This window comes from Tetranychus urticae, chromosome 1 (genome assembly GCF_039701765.1).
Source record: "Tetranychus urticae isolate SD_2017Ah chromosome 1, NJAU_TeUrti_SD_1.0, whole genome shotgun sequence".
Taxonomy (NCBI): domain Eukaryota; kingdom Metazoa; phylum Arthropoda; class Arachnida; order Trombidiformes; family Tetranychidae; genus Tetranychus; species Tetranychus urticae.
Window position 1 is genome coordinate 10,016,352 of NC_142958.1, and position 16,623 is coordinate 10,032,974.

At 31.0% G+C, this 16,623-nt stretch overlaps 3 protein-coding genes across 6 annotated transcripts; 1 reads left to right on the forward strand and 2 right to left on the reverse strand.

The window, feature by feature from the left end:
- Positions 1-10,870: 10,870 nt before the first annotated feature.
- Positions 10,871-12,177, reverse strand: BORCS6 (BLOC-1 related complex subunit 6). 4 transcript variants are annotated; one of them, XM_015938132.3, is made up of 4 exons: positions 12,118-12,177; positions 11,921-12,000; positions 11,644-11,841; positions 10,871-11,581 (listed from the first exon to the last, which is right to left on the reverse strand). In XM_015938132.3, exons 3-4 carry the CDS (start codon positions 11,837-11,839, stop codon positions 10,953-10,955), a joined length of 825 nt encoding a protein of 274 aa, XP_015793618.1. In that variant the 5' UTR covers positions 11,840-11,841; positions 11,921-12,000; positions 12,118-12,177; the 3' UTR covers positions 10,871-10,952. The 4 variants fall into 4 exon arrangements, with proteins under 4 accessions (XP_015793618.1, XP_015793620.1, XP_015793619.1 ...); XM_015938134.3 differs by having other exon boundaries at positions 11,644-11,861; XM_015938133.3 differs by having other exon boundaries at positions 11,921-12,177.
- Positions 12,178-13,375: 1,198 nt separating this feature from the next.
- On the forward strand, positions 13,376-14,194 carry LOC112539670 (chronophin-like). Its single transcript, XM_089266803.1, has 2 exons — positions 13,376-13,568; positions 13,829-14,194. Exons 1-2 carry the CDS (start codon positions 13,525-13,527, stop codon positions 14,085-14,087), a joined length of 303 nt encoding a protein of 100 aa, XP_089122929.1. The 5' UTR covers positions 13,376-13,524; the 3' UTR covers positions 14,088-14,194.
- On the reverse strand, positions 14,190-16,456 carry LOC107370097 (acetylcholinesterase-1-like). The gene is made up of 3 exons (XM_015938079.3): positions 14,849-16,456; positions 14,592-14,773; positions 14,190-14,505 (listed from the first exon to the last, which is right to left on the reverse strand). The coding sequence occupies exons 1-3, from the start codon at positions 16,306-16,308 to the stop codon at positions 14,483-14,485; spliced, it is 1,665 nt and encodes a 554-aa protein (XP_015793565.1). The 5' UTR covers positions 16,309-16,456; the 3' UTR covers positions 14,190-14,482.
- Positions 16,457-16,623: the final 167 nt, after the last annotated feature.

A 16,623-nucleotide genomic window follows, 5' to 3' on the forward strand; every position in this document is an offset into this window, starting at 1 on the left:
ACACACTTTAATAAGCATCATTTGTTGCTCCGCATCCTTTTTTTACTCTTTTTTTTCTGGCCTCTTACTTTTCCTCCTTTCTCTCTTTCTCAAGGAGGAAAACCGCAAAATACTATCATCTTTACCTAACCAAACCGTATCATCATCACATTACCAATTCAAATAAATGCGTCCCATTTGAAATAATAGTAATGATGAAAAATGAAAAGAAACATAACTTTTCATAATCCATTAGAATCATTAAAAGAAATGTACAATTGAATGAGGAAACGAGTAAGCCTTTGCTTCTGCTATTTGCTTATCAGTGATGATGATAATGATAAATGATAATCAATGCAATGAAAAGGTTCAAATAACACTCTCCCAACAATCAGCGACAATCAAAGGTAAAGCTAAAAAAATTGTGTAAAACTAATCATTTCTAATATTGAAAAAGATTCTGGAAGAAAAGATGAATTAATGAAAAGAGAAATGAAAACAAATTGATTATCAAGACAATTTGTCATCTGAAAGTCAAAAATGATGAGGATGGAAAATGAAAAATGAAAAGAAACAGAAAATGTTGAGATGATGATGATAATGATGAAACAAAAATGCCAGGAAATATTGAGTTTACCGTTAATTTTAAATAATTCACTGAGAAAAGATGGAAACTTGTATACTTTAGAGTATTGATAATCATTATCATCCTCATTATCCTCATCACTCTCATCAGCAAGGTTAAAAGTCATGTAAACAAATGGAACCAGTTTTGCTTTTCCCAATTCAATGAATTTGTAAAGCGCAAGAAAAAAACGAGCAAAAATATAGCAAAAATTACTCAAAGATGACTGTTAATTATCATCATTGACAATGTTCATTGACTGCAAACAAATTCAGGATAAATCAGGTCATGATAAAGTTATTATCAAGTGTCAATTATTGTTATTAACCAAAGCAGAGTACATCATCATGTAAACACTGAATGAACAGACTTTCAAATATGTCATCAACTTTACCATTTTTTGTTAAATTGTTTGTTTGTTTTGTCCAATTCAATTGAAACTTATTTAATGTTACCAGGATGAAGATGATGAGTCGTCAAGTCTCTTGTTTTCATCACTTAACTTTCACTTAAATTGTCCACTGATTTTGGGCAACAATTTGTTTTCCTTTTCACTTAATTAAAAGTGATTCTCAATTGCTATCAATCACCAATCATTGGCAATCGTGAGAAGCTTCAATATTGTCAACAAATCGAGTGAAATTCATTGAAATTTGTTCAGTTGTTTCGATGTTTTTTGTTTCTATTGAGATTCTCTGGTGATTATCATTGCTATTTTAATTGTTGCTAGTTGATGATCAACTATTTAAACCTAATTAAAGGTTATTCTTCAACAAATTAATAATGTTCCAAAAGCACGTTTCTTAATTACTATTATGATTATGATTTGAACATTTCTTTGCCTTTAACCATAATTATGATGCTGATGATGAACAAAATTAACAAAGATTCATTAAGATTATTATATTGATTGTTATAAAAGTTGATTAAAAAGATATCAACCTGTTTAATCCTTTACCAATGATGAGTCTAATCTGATAAACAGCTTCAAGGCACAACAATTGTATTCACTTTGATTTCATGAAAGGTGTGACAAACCACGTCTCAACCTTTTTTCATATCATAACTCTTAAACTAATTAATATAAAGTTGATTTACCTTTCCATCAATTTATTGCCATTTCAAAGAAACAGTAGCAATTGAAATCATCTGTTTAACCATTGATTTGTCATTCTATTCATCACCTTGTGTTGAAAAATGTTATCTACTTCAGCTAAATGATGCTTTGATTAATTGACTTTTTCCTCTCAAAAGTTGTAATTTATTTTTCGTGATTTAAGGTGAAATCACTTTTGTTTCAGTTGGCTATTTTTCAACACAATAACTGTTTATGAAAACATTGAACACGCAAACATGAACAAAAAGCAAATGTTTTGACCATTTACTTGAAATTTATCTCAATCGTTGGTCAACAATCATGAACCAAGTGTTCAAAGGTGTTCAACAATCAATTGGAATAACTTGAATATCAATTTTTTGATTCATTATTTCAACCTGTCAACAAAATATTAATCAAAATCATTCATTCCAACGCTTACCATTCAGTTAGTTGAGTTAATTGTTTCAATTGAAATTAAAGGTGTGCACAAGTGTGAGATACTTAATTGTAAATTGGATTAACATTAAATTGAAAACTGGTTAACAGTTAATGTTAATTATGTTAATAATCAAAGTGAATTTATCCAAACAAATGTACATATTTTATGCAACAATTAACATATTCAAAGTGTGGGAGTTTGCATTTGAAAATAACATCTATTTTCAAGTTAACTTACAAGACAATTTAAATTAACTAATTTACATGAAACAATTGATTGAATGAAATGGTGTAAACTCATCAACAACATGCAAGATTGACCCAAGTTCAACCCAAACCCAAGTAATAATAACTTTCCTCCCCCAGAACTTTATCATGATAATAATATTCAGGTTCAGGGTGCGTCCAAATTGATAAACATACATAGACTAATGATAACATATAACCATTGATTAATTGGTAACAGAATTGATAACTAATATTAAAAGGTAAAAGAAGAAGAATAAATGATTTTTTTCTCTTAAAAAATGAAAATTAAATAAAATGAATCAAATGTTTTCCTTTTCATATTAATTTGAAATTGAAGGCGTTCCAATTATAAACTGCTTCAGGGTTCAAGTTGATGATGAAAATTTTAATTCACAATTTTCATTATCATCATCATCATCATCAGTAACAAATCATAATTTTCCTGTTGTATAATGATGAGAACCATTTAAATGATGGAAGAAACAATTTGTCTTCAAATTTTTCTTCTCTTCACCAAATAATCGTTTTAATATTATTATTAAAATAATGTTTTTTTAATCATTTAACAAATGGCAACTTTTTTCATGATAATCAATGTTTCAATGTTTTCATGATTTCTGTTGAAATTCATTTCTCCTTTCAAATTGTTTATCACATTATTTATTGAATGGTAAAAAGAAAGCTGAACAAAAGGTATTATTATGATGATCATAACAAGAATGTAATAAATAACAGTAAAAATTAATATCACATTTTATGAGATTTTTACCCATTTTTGAAGGTTCATTCAATTTACTTTCATTGGCTTTCCCCAGAAATGGTAAAAACGTATTTCTCGAGTTGTGATAACAGTTGTTATCAACCTTGATTAATGGTTTAAATTTAAAATGAAACCTTACCTATTGTCCTGATTATTGTAAAGTACCTTGTCAGTGATGAAGGAAGATGACAACGAAAGATTAGACCAGAAAAGAGGAGCCGATGAAGGGTGTAGTCTTTGCTTTCTTTTTTGGGGTAAAATTTAATGTTTTTTACACCGAAATTGGATATTTATAAAAATGTTATTTTCAAGAAAAGTTATACTTAATCGTGTCTTGCAAGGTCTTTCAACCTATTGTGTTGTGGGAGGAGGAGGAGGTTCAGTTATTAAGGATAAGATTGATACAATCGGAAGGAAGAGAATGATGTTCATTTCTTTTCATTTTCTTCCTTTTATTCATCTTCTTTCGCCATGTTGTCTCAAATTGTTATAAACTGTCAAATGTATTTTAAAATTTCAAATAATATTATTAGCATTGAAAAGTGAAAATTGTTGATAGCTAGAGGCTTGATGATTATCAGCTCACGCAAAGGTTGGCAAGCATAAAAAGCGCAAACAATTGATGTTATTTTATTATATGAAAAAAAGTTGAAAAAGTTGGAAAAAAGGAAAAATAATATTTGACTTTTTTTTCTTGCAATATTTCATTGTAAACAAAACTAGAAAAGTTCATGAAAAAGAAACATTTAAATGGTCTATAAATCTCAAGAGTTTATCTTTTCAGGATAATCATTTTAAACATGTTTCCATGTAACCAGATTCAGCTATGTCAAATGATTGGTTGAAATGATAACATTGTTTTTGAGCTTCTTTTCCTTCTCGCCATCTTTCACATCTTTTCATTATAATTACCATGCTCATTAGAGTATAAATACATGATTAACACGATCTTTCTCTCTGTTTATTTACCAATCAGATGATGAGTTTACTTTTCCTTCTCATCCGATTATCTTGCTCATCTAATACATCCTCATCTTCATCATCATTCTCATCATCTTCATCAGTCTCATGGTTTCTTCAGTTATTTTCTGTTAATTATCAATCATCAATCAAAGCTATATTAATAGAGTCTCAAGTTTAAATGGAAAGATGACTTTTGTTGTTTCCCATCTTAACCAATTTATCATTTCAACTTGACAATCAAATGAAAGGCTTTTCATCTGCAATTTGATTAAATCAATTTAAAGTTTACAATTAAATTCAAATTCTTGTTTTGTTCAATGATTTATTGAAAGTAATCCAATAAATCAACATTTTCAAGTTCAATTTGCATGGTAAAAATAATCATCAAAAGTCGATTCAGAGTTATGAATAATTTCATGTCATTATATTGGTGAATGAAGTGATATCAATTTGAGTGAAAATGTTGAAATTAAACCACAAAAGTGGCTTAATTAATGAATTCTGGTTAATTTGCATGAAATTTCATGATAATGCAATTGCATTTGCTCATTTGCATTGGCACCAATTACTTGAATACATTTGCATTGAAAAATGATTGACAAGTTTACAATGACTTGAGTTTGATTTTTGATTGTTCAAATTAATTGCATTTCGTTGAAAAATGATTACTTTCAATTCACGCTCTTTTCATTTCAACATATTGACTTTGCTTTTTTAGACTCATGACAAGGTAACTTTGCTGCAAGTCTGTTGTTTATCCATCAATGAGAAATTGTTATTTTTGATTTTTTCTCTTCTCCTTTTTTTCCCTCAATTTATTTACCCATTTTGGGGCCAAAAATGCTTTTTTTGTAGCAAAAAAAAAGAAAGCGAAAAAAGGAAGAAGGATAAGAAGATAAATGAAACTAATAGGTAATAAGATAATGATATGGCAGCTGATTCGTTGGTAACACCAAAATTACAAAACGATCGTAAGATATTTCACAGTTACCCTTAGGCTGTAAATATCAACAAAAGCCCTTCAATCCTCTTTCTTCTTCCTCCTCCTCCTCCTCTCATCATCTCTACATCTTCCTCTTTCCAGGTTTACCTGTCTTTTGCCAATAAAGCCTCAAGATGAAATGTTTATCATGAAAAAGACCAAAAAAGGAAAAGTTGCTTTTCTTATATTGTTATAAAATCTTTTCACTTTCATTGTACTGATAACAATTGGTTCAGAATTTCATGAATTTAAATTTCTGTGAAATTGATCAACTCATCAATTCATTTAAGAAATTGATTTTTTAATCAACTTTACTCGTTATTTTGATGCTTGCTAAGGTTGAGATTGAATAGACAGAAGCCAACAGAAGCCAAAGGGGTGACAGGGAGTGTTGTTAGGCTGTTGACCCACTGGGGAGTCATCAGTAGGTAAGTAAATTATCTTGGAATGGATGAAGATGCTGAGATGAAATTGAAGATGTGTTAACGGAGAGAAAAGATGAGGAAGAAAAGTGTTAAATGGTATTTATATTACCTTTCTTTTGATAGTAAAAGTTAAGTGTTTATTGAGCCTTAGGTAAGTGGAGAAATGATGATAGTAATAATGATGATTATGATGATGATGATGAGCAAGGAGGAGAGGGAGTTTAGTATATATGTTATTATCAATGATGTGGATGAGTCGTTTTGAAAGGAAAAGGTATAATTAGGGTTGGTCTCACAATTAAATAACTTGTCAAAACTAAATGTATTACACTTTGTTGGGTTACAAACAAAATATTATGTTTTCTGTCCATGAACACTGTTCCAGTATTATCAGTGTAACATAGACTCTGTTATCAGTTATAATGATAATGGTGATGATGATATTGTTATTATTATTTCGTTTACCAGGGTAACAGAAACAAAGTTTAACAAAAAGCTAATGATGAACAAAAAATGATAAAGTAAACATTGAAGAGGCCTTTCGGGTTGGGCATAAATTTGCCATTTTTGCTCAAAAAACTATCCAGACTCTTGTTATGATTATTAATTTCAGCCCCTTTCGTCGTTATTACACTTTAATCAGATGAATCAGATCACTAGAACCATTGATAAACCTTTAAGATGAAATTAATTTTATTCATTAAATGGATCGCCATATTTTCATCAAAAACTCAACTCATCTTGATGTTGATCAGCTTCAAATAGGTTTACATTTCAGATTCATTTATTTGAAAACATTTTAATGTTCAACCTAAAATGAAACACAAGTGTAAACTGGTAATCAAGTAATCAAGTGAAAACTGTCCAGTAAATTGTTCACTTGAGTTTGAGTGTAATTCAAGCGATACAAAAAGGTTGAAAAATTATCCAAATGATTGTGATTTTGAGTGGCAAAAAGCAGTGGAAACAGAAAATTAATTATCAAGAGTAATTTCTATCATTGTTAATTGCAATTTAATTTGGGTTGCTTTGAAAGTGAGGTAAAAAAAGCGATACAAAATGAGGAGAAAAAAACTGTTTTCTTTCTTGTTCTGCCATTTGAATGGTCGCCCATTCATGAGCATCCTGAGCACGTACATTTTACTTTTTCACATGACAACCTGAATCTCATTTGCCCTTTTTGTTTCTCCTCAACTGACTCTTCAACTAACCCACCACTGCCCTTTACACAAACCCAACTACCACCTCCCACTCCTCCGCCCTCTTCACCTCGTATCGTTGCATTGAGAATGCATTTCTTGAAACCAGCCAAAACTCCTCCTTCAACTTGAACCATTTGTATTGTTTTGCAAATGTAAATACCTTTTAATTACCTTTGTGATTATCAACAATTTGCTTGTAAACTTGTACATTGTGTGACTCTAATTATTATGATGAACAAGAAACTGCAAAAAAACAACAAAACGAGCAACCAACAAAAAAATGGTTACCTTTTTGGGTTCTTTGCTTCAACCTTTTTAATTAATGTTACTAATTGTCTTTACATTAGAGATGAGAGAAGATGATAAACGAAAGGAGGAGATGAAAGAAGAGAGAAGATAAAAGATGATCAACATGAACAACACGAAAATTTCTTTTCCATCTTAACTTTTCTTCTTCTTCTCCTTTTTTCTTCTTCTCCATCATGAAATCTTTAGGTCAGAGGTTAATTTTTTTATACACTTTTCTTCTGATTATCTTGCTTTCTTCCAACATCTCACAGGTAATTAAGAGTCTACTTAAGATAAAAGGAGGAGGTTAAGGTAAGAAACAACCGGAACAGTTGCGAGTTTCTTTTCCCTTTTATTGTTGTTAACAGGATATCCAATTACATTCCTATGGTCATCGAGATGAATGATGTCCAGTCAAATGAAATGCAATAAGATAAGAGGAGTTGCTGCACTTAATGATGATCAACATCATGAAAAGCATCGACTGTTTACTGATAAAGTTCATTGTTTTCAAGTTAAAAAAGGTTGACCATCAACACCACCCACTAGAGTACTGATTCAACATAAATTGCAAAATGGGATGAAAATTCATAAAAAAAGTTTCTTTTAATTAGAAACTAACTTTTATTGCTTTACCTGTTAATTTGTCTCTTCTTGATAATTATTATTAGTTTTGATAATAATTTTCACTCAATTTGTGAGTCTGTTACCTGAGGGAAGAGGCAAGCTCAAGATGAAAGTTGAAGAAAAAAAAACCAACAAAAAGATGATTAAAGATGAAACAAAAGTGATCATTGAGTTAATTGTGTGTCTTTAAGAGGTGGAATCAGTCTCATATTACAATTAACTAACATTTGATAACAGGGCGTTGGTGTGTTTCATGATAATCATTTCAATTTTCATTATAGAATTGAAATATTAAAAGAGAGAGAAACATTTACCATTGAGAAAATCATTTCAATTGGTTTTCCCATTACGATAGATTAACCTATCAATTGATGATAATAGTGTTAAAAATGATAATAATGTTAATGGAAAGGAAAAAGGTAACCAAGATAATTACATGTTACCTTTTAAACCCACCTTGAACTGTTAAGGTGAACCAATGGTAATATTATTTGATTAAATGGAGTTACATTTGATGAGTAACTAGGAAAAGGTAAAAATGAATATCAACATTAACCTTCTATATAATAATATTAACTATTGTATTCTGGTTATTAAATCAATCAGCTCTTCATCATCATCATCATTATCATCATGACTCCTCCTTTACATCATCTTTCTATGAGTTTAATGTTTTCCTCACGTGATTCCCTTAAGCGCAAGTTAAAAGCTTACTTTTGTTTCTTGTTTTACCACATTCACAACTGTCCTATACAATTGATTGTTAACCTTAAATTAACTCTGAATCTCGCAATTAACCCTGAAGCCTTGAAATCAAGTCTCCAACCAATGTCCACTTTTTTACATCTTTTGTTTAAACTGAAAGACTCGATGATGGACTTGAGATCAATGTAGCCTTTCAAGGTAAACTGATTCAATGACATTTATAATGAAATGTTGGTCAACATTTAAAATTAACATTTTTATCTTTTCTTGCATTTTAAGGGAATCGTGTTCAGTTGAACTCAAATTGAAATTGTTTTTTTTTCACTCTCGTCTATTGTTGATTAACAAATGTTTCATTTTTTTCAATTTGTTATCATCATTATAATTACTATCAAGGTAAAGGTTATTGCAAGGTAAAATAATTTGATTGGAACGTGCTTTTTTCTCTCATTTTTTTCTTCTTTTCTCTTCCTTCTGTCAGCTGATGAACCTTCATATTCATTATTATCTTCATCTATATACAATCTTCATCTTGATCTTCTTCTTCTTCTTCTTCTTCTAACCATTGAAGATCACCTAAACTGCTGTCAATCTTTACCTATCTACATATGTGTTTTCATCTTTTCCAGTTTTGTTGTGTTCATTGATATTGACGAATGTCAGTTTAGCATCAACGAAAGAAGCAACAAAAGAAGATGATAATGATGATCATCAAAAGGTAGGAAAGGTGAAAAGAAAGAGATGAGTAAATGTAGACACGATTTTCAACATGAACAGAAAAATGAGCAAAAAAAGGTAAAAACGTGATCAGGTAAAAAAAGGTAGATTTGAATAAAAAAAGTTGAGTAGTTGAGGTTCATCAAGGTTTGATATGTTTTCAGTTTATCAACATTCATCGGTTTCATTGTGATATCATCTTCAATTGTTGATTGATTGAACAAGTCAGTTCAATCACAATTAAACATTCAACAAACACAATTCAAATTGCAATTCATTTTCAATCTTTTCTCGATTTTTTGTCAATCTTTTTGCTCTTCAATTGTTTTCTGGTTAAAACTATTGTCTGGTTCATAATAATATCATTAATTTAATGATTGGTGTTGATCTAGAATGGTTAACAGGTTGATATAATCAGGAAAACAGGGAGTGATGATCATTAATATCAATTATTGGTTTACTTGGTGAGCTTATTGTTGATCAGGTTTGATGTTATATTGATATTTTTAATAATAGATTGTTTCTTGTATTTAATTATATTTATATGGTTATCTTTGACCTGTTAAAACAGTTGTGGTCAAACAAATGGTTTATGCTTCATTTACTAATCACTTCATTGGTTGCTCATTCAATACCAGATTATAATGTGCTTGGAATCCAGTAAATGAGTTTTAATCAATTGATTAGATTGCTCTTTCATTTCTGGTTATTTAACCATTTTTATTAAATGTGTTGTCCCAATGGTCAATATTTATTAGTATTTCACTTATTATTTACCTTGAATGTTGTTGAAAAGCCTTTTTATATTAAATAATAAATGACGGATCAACAGTAATATCATCTAATGATGGTATAATAAATGCTATAATAACCGTTCAGTTTGACCTTTTTCCCTAATATTTATTATGGAAAGGTAAAATTGGTTTCAGATTTATTACCATTCAATCTTGCTGGTTATTGTTGTAGATTAAACAATTCAATCAAATTTTAATCTCTTTTCTCATGTAAATTGGGTTTAACGGTAGACAAACATTGCAATATTTTACTTCAATAAATGGTGCAAATTTAATCATCTAATTTGCTAAATAAATTATGGTTGTGATCAAGATTCTGGTTTCAACATTTTAAGTGTAGGGCAACACAAGAGTACATTTTATAATTAAAAATGTTTCGTTGAATCCAAGTGTTTGGGTCGACAGATGTGATTAAGATGAGTTAAAGGTGTTAAATTATTCCTCATTATTTATGTTGCCGACTTAATTGTATATTAGTTAACTGAATAAAGCTTATATTCAATGGACTTACAATGTAAATTGCTTTATGTACCGATAGTCTCCATCTGCTGACTAAAAAAGTAACTTGTAAGTTAAAGATTTACAGCTGTCTGTAAATCATTACGTCTGTGATCTGGTACTACGTTACGTAGCCAGATAACGTTCATAACATTCACGGACCTGTTATAAGGTGTCTTCGATACGTCTACTCTCAACTACTCATAGCTGTTCATTGACGAATACCGCATGATTCTACACCCACTATAATGCAAAAGCTGGTCAAGTCTAGAGTAGCCAAACTCGAAGATAATGCTTCGTCACTGAAAGAACTAATACAAGGGCTTGACATGACTGAAAAATTAAGTAAAATTAACTTGCAATTAAAGAGGTTAATTTGCTCCAAAGAGTAACAATTTGTTAAAGCACAGAATGCAAACACACCAAAGAGTAGAGCACCAGATGGAATTGTATTCTTTTTCCGATTTGACTTTACATCTTTAATGTTATGAAGCGCAACTCAAAATATTGACTCATTAGTTTTGCATGTTGGAAATTTATAAATTCCTTGATAATTTTCTTTATTTGTAGATTGCTTGGTTCATCGTTCATATACAATATTTCACTGTTGGTATCGATTTGTTTCCATTTCTCTCTCAAAAAGAGCAAGCAGCCTTTTCACTTCTTTTATTTCATCTGCTAATTTTTCAATTGGAGACATGACACTTCCAAGTTCTTCGTATTTGGCCATTAATTGATACATTAACTTTATATTGGAATCAACGGAATCACAGGTTGCAGTTAAACAAGTTTCAAAGTTTTTTACACTATTAAGTGTCAAAGAAGATACTTGACATGTATAATTGTAGATATATTTCATCACTTGGTCCAAATTTTTGGAGATTTGTTGAGCTTGGGACTCTAATTTACTCAGAAAATTCAAGTCTAGAGTGGCTGAATTCGAAGAGGATGGTTCGTCACTAGAGGAACTAATACAAGGGCTTGACATGACTGAAGATAAGCGTAATTTGTTTTCCAGATCATGGGCGACGAATGTGATCATACCATCGTCTGAGTATTCAATATTTCCCGCAAGTTTTTCTTTTTCTTCAGTAGATGGCTTGTTTGCAGATGTATTACCAAACTCAGCTTCGTACTCTGCTTTAGCTCGTTCGCTCCAATCAATAATAGTTGAAGATAAATGAGGCAATGATAAACTGCCGGGAATTTGCTTATTTTTACTGGCATCAGCTAAGAAAACAAAAATACATGTTAAAATGTACAAACTCGATAATAAATGAAAGGAAAATCACCTGAGTTTGTTGAGTCACCATTATTATCATCAGCTTCAATACCATCCTCTAAATCACTTTCATCAAAAGAGATTTCTGTGTAAGAAGAGGTCATCATATCGTAGTGTAAATCGTCACAAGGACCATCATCTGTTGGAGATTTACCACTAGCTGAGGGTTTAACCTCAGTATTTTTTGCAGCATCGGAGTCAGACATACCTTAAAAATTGGACAAAAGACTTGAAAATAAACATGAAAGTAAAAGTTTAGAATGGTCAAAGAAAAGACGGTCACTTACCTAATAAGAAATCGTTTTATAAGTATAATTAAAACACTAATTGTCTCAAATAAGGAGGATCATCATTCAATCGGCTTGAGCTTCAGCAAGATGAAAAAAGATTAATTTGAAAAATGATTTCATTTTTCATCTGATGTCAATGATTGGGGGATACATTGAAGAATCCAATGGTTCACAGTAACATTGTTACAACTTACGTCGTTAGATTTATGATGATCCAAAAGTCATTAAAATCGTCTTTATTTACACAAATTAGGATTAAAAGTCAATTCATTCGAGCTATTAGGTAAAACAGCTGTAAAATTTTATTCGCTGTGATAATACGGCTGCCATCTTTTGGTTAAATATAACATTTAGAATTAATTGTTTATCAAAATTCAGAAATCACAGTTAGCCTAATTGACACCTCTTCGGATGATTTTTGAAAAAGGATGATTAACAGTTATTATAAATTTTAATAATTATCGGTTTTAAAATCGCGGTTAAAAGCTTATTTAATTTCTAGTTCAATAAACCAAACATGAATGCTTACAAATCTATTCCGATGTGTCTGTTGAAAACAAGCCTCAATTTTGTAGCAGAATCTTAATACATTTGATAATCTTATTAACTGAATCAATGTTCAACAGTTAAATCTATTCGTCTTAAATTGCAGTATTTAAGTATTTTGCTTAAATTAGTTGATTTTGATTCAAAGAGATGGCATTATATTGAATTGCTTTATGATATGAATGATATGAATTAACTCGGATTGTTAAAAGCTTTTTGTTATAATTATTGATTTGTATTTTATTTCGTTAATAGTTAGTTTATTTATATGGTTGATTGTAATTTAATCAATTCCTGATAATTTTTTACACTTAAAATTCTGTGTACTTTCATGTCAAGTGTTTAAAAGCTGCTTTAGGTTAAAGTTTAATGTCTCAAATTGCAAAAAAGTTAACATCATCTTTCAACAAATTTCATCGAGAAATCAACACCAAAGCAAATAATATGTTAGAAACTAAATTAATTACCGGTAAAAATGATATTGATACGACAATAAGTGATTGTGATGGAGTTACTTGAATAGAGAAACGACCCATTGAAGGAGCTGCAGATTTCTCCAAGAATATGAGATCGATGGGAAAACGGATTGTTTTTGCGACCAACAATAGCAGCAAATTTCGAGAATCATTACTGGCCAAATTGAACTCGCTTGGATTTGAATCAACCATAGATGAAGTGATGGTAACAAGTTTCGCTACTGCAATCGCCCTTGGAAATTTATCTTTTACTGATTGTCTTGATTCGCCAGTTTTGAGGCTGATACTGAATCGGCTGGGTTCAATGTAGTCCCTCCATCTTCACAAATTAATGATGACGAGGAAGAAGCTAAGCTGTTCAATGAAGATGGAATCAATTATCATGCTATTCCATTTGATCTGTATGTTTCTGCTGTGGTATGACTTACAAAGTTTCCGCTATGAAATTGATTAAAGCTAGCGCTTATATTTCAAGAGTATCACCTGATTTAATAATGTCTACAAATACTGATTTCTCGTTCCCTGGACCGAAGGGAGTCGTTATTCCTGGGACTGGAAGTTACGTTCAATCAATTGAAAATGTTACCAGGAAAAAGATGTTTTCTATTAGAAAACCAAATAAGGTATGACCGGTAAAGTTTGAGAATAATTTTTTAGAATTGAATTGCATCAGTTAGACTAGACTTACAGGCACCATTGAATCGTTAAAATAAAGGCAAACTTCTCAAGCACATTTTGTGCAAAATAAGCCGATTTTGATCAGAAATTGTCAAGTTATGACCTTAAATGGACAAAGGCGTCAAAATCTGATTTTGCTTTAAGTTAAAAACCATATATTTTTCAAAAATTATTCTCAAACTTTACCGGTCATACCTTAAAACAGTATCAGGCATATTCATCCAACTGTAAACCCTGATCGAACTATGGTTATTGGAGACAGATGTGATACTGATATTGCATTTGGTTATAACAATGGATTTAAATATAAATTGCTAGTTGGTACTGGAGTCAATAGTTTAGCTGAAGTTAAACAATTTGCCGATGATAAGCCTGAAGATCTTATACCAAGCCATTTTGCTCCAAGCTTGAATGGCCTGATCAGATTGATATTTACTGTACTTTTTGACTTGTTAATTATTTAGTTGTTTTAATGGTTATTTTATTTATTTTAAACATTTCAATCTTAACCATTCAAGTCTTGATTGAAATGATAAACCATGCTGTTGCGTAAAGAAATTTATCAATTTGATTAATTAATCTGATTTATTTACGAGATGAAACTCACAATCTTCAACTCATAAGTGGACAAAAAAAATTGCCGAACCATCACACAGGTTCAATGGTTTCAAGAATTAGATTAACATTAAAAGTATTGTTAGTTGTGAAGCTCATTGGTGATGATTCGAAACTGTCAATACCTCTCTAATGAATTGAATTTGTAGGACAGATATCCTTCTTCAATGGTTTTGATCTGTGCAGAGCTGGTCAAATTACCAGATTAATGCTTACCAACCAACTGATTTAAGTAAATCAAAAGTTATTTAAGCTCGAGTAGTTTACCTGTAAAAGAGAAGCGAATTAACTACTAAATTTAAACGAATTTTAGACTGAAAAGATTAGGTTATAATTAGAAGGTTGAGACTCACCAATTTCACTATTAAGATTGTATGGTTTCTCCAGTGGGAAAGGCCAATTATCGAGACAAGGCCTAACTACACCATCAATCGGGCCAATGCTTTGAGGATTCAATTCCATTGTGAAAGTAGTAACTTTATCTTCTTTCTCGGTCCATTTCGACCATCTATGAGGTCCGATAGAGAATGGCTCTCTGCAATCAAAGCAAATTACTAATTACTATTGATAGGTGAAGGAATAATTTTATTAAAATTTGTTTGAAATTTACCCTGTTTTAGCGAATGTTGCCCAAATGTTTACCATGAAATGTGAAAGTATCAAGTCGTCAGAGGAATATTTTTCAGGTTCAGCTAAAGGATGACCAAAAACTAACAAGATATCATCACCATGACTTGCTGGTATCCATTTACTGATATCAGTTCCGAGTAATGTTATAGTTGGCTTATAGCTTTGATAATAAGCATAAACATTTGACAATCCATTTTTTTGAACCAAATCTTTACCAAAAACATAAGTTGGACACGTCAAGATGACATCACCAATAATCTTGGTCACCATTAACCGAATCTCATCACTTGAAGATGTATTGTAAGAGTATTTTTCAAAAAAATAATCACAACTTGAAGGTCCAAGTAAATGGTTTAAAATTTTTTTAGCCTGGATTAGAGTTAGATTGGCAGGGCTGGTTGGGTGGAAAGTTATTGGATCTTTCATGACAATCATGTTAGCTCCTTCATAACCAACTGTTCCGAGCAAGACATTGATAGATGGATCAACACCTTTAGTTTCAATTATTTCCTCAGGTAATTTGGGTAAAAATTCATCACCCACAATTGGCCAAAACCATAAAAATTGTGTTTCAGGATTTTTGTTATAATCAAATAAGGATAAACATTGGTTGATATCATTTGGAGGGACACAGCCAATCTTGGCGAGAAAGGTCTGAGACAAATTTTTAACTGTCCATCGATTGATATCATAGATTGAACCACTTTGCATAATTGCATTTTTAAACAAGCCTTTTGATTGGGGCGATACTATGTGAGCTGATACCGAAATTGAACCAGCTGATTCACCAAATATTGTTACTTTATTTTGATCACCGCCAAAGTATTTGGCATTATCTTGAACCCATTTCAAAGCCAACTGTTGATCCCAAAGACCCATATTACCAGGAACTCCAGCTTCGGGTAAATGTAAGAAACCAAATTCACCAAGACGATAGTTTATTGTTACAACAACCACATCCTCCAAAGCAGCTAATGCCGTTCCATCAAACTGATCTGGATTATTGGCTGAACCAAAAATGAATGCTCCACCATGAATCCAAACCATAACCGGTCGAAGCTCATCATTGCCTTGTTTAGCGTCTTCAATGGCAACTGAGGTTGTAAATACATTGAGACACAGACAATCTTCTGAATAATTTAAACCTTTTCCTGTTGTCCAGTATTTTGGTTGAAGACAATATGGACCCCATTCATCGGCAGGTAAAACATTGGCCCAGGCTGATTTCGGTAATGGCTTTTTGAATCGTAACTTATCGATAGGAGGTTCACCATAAGGAATACATAAATATTGCTGTACTTCAATCCCACGAAACTGTTTCAATCTTCCCTTGATCTGTCCATTGGCAATTTGCAATACAGGACTTTGCTTGTCCGATTCACATTGAATCAACTCACAGGCTAGAATCAGACTAACTAATATAATTATTGCTTTACTCATTTTAAAGATAATTATTGATGAATGGCTACAATTTAAATATTATATATTATAAATATAAACTTTCTTGTTCGTCAATCCTGATGACTGGTTAACTAAACTTACTTTAAAATGTATTTTATAAATTTTTCGTTCATCAAGATCAATCTCCCATGTTCCATATTCTCATCATCCATGTTCAGACGAGTTGTCTATTGTTGCTATGAGGTTTGGCCAGAAATTATTGAATGTTATAATAATTGCTTTAAAAATTATTGACCTTCAATATTAAAATTACAGATTTGAAGGTTAATTCAATTTTAATAGATCTTTACGCTT

What these genes read in the sequence shown, in the direction of transcription:
- LOC112539670 (XM_089266803.1), top strand. Translation starts at nt 13,525, where the DNA reads ATGTTACCAGGAAAAAGATGTTTTCTATTAGAAAACCAAATAAG. An exon ending in CTATTAGAAAACCAAATAAG is followed by an intron (nt 13,569 to 13,828) that starts GTATGACCGGTA and finishes ACCTTAAAACAG; the next exon opens with TATCAGGCATATTCATCCAA.
- LOC107370097 (XM_015938079.3), bottom strand. Translation starts at nt 16,308, where the DNA reads ATGAGTAAAGCAATAATTATATTAGTTAGTCTGATTCTAGCCTGTGAG. An exon ending in GCAACATTCGCTAAAACAGG is followed by an intron (nt 14,774 to 14,848) that starts GTAAATTTCAAA and finishes CTTTGATTGCAG; the next exon opens with AGAGCCATTCTCTATCGGAC. An exon ending in CAATCTTAATAGTGAAATTG is followed by an intron (nt 14,506 to 14,591) that starts GTGAGTCTCAAC and finishes TCTCTTTTACAG; the next exon opens with GTAAACTACTCGAGCTTAAA.
- BORCS6 (XM_015938132.3), bottom strand. Translation starts at nt 11,839, where the DNA reads ATGTCTGACTCCGATGCTGCAAAAAATACTGAGGTTAAACCCTCAGCT. An exon ending in TGGTGACTCAACAAACTCAG is followed by an intron (nt 11,582 to 11,643) that starts GTGATTTTCCTT and finishes TTGTTTTCTTAG; the next exon opens with CTGATGCCAGTAAAAATAAG.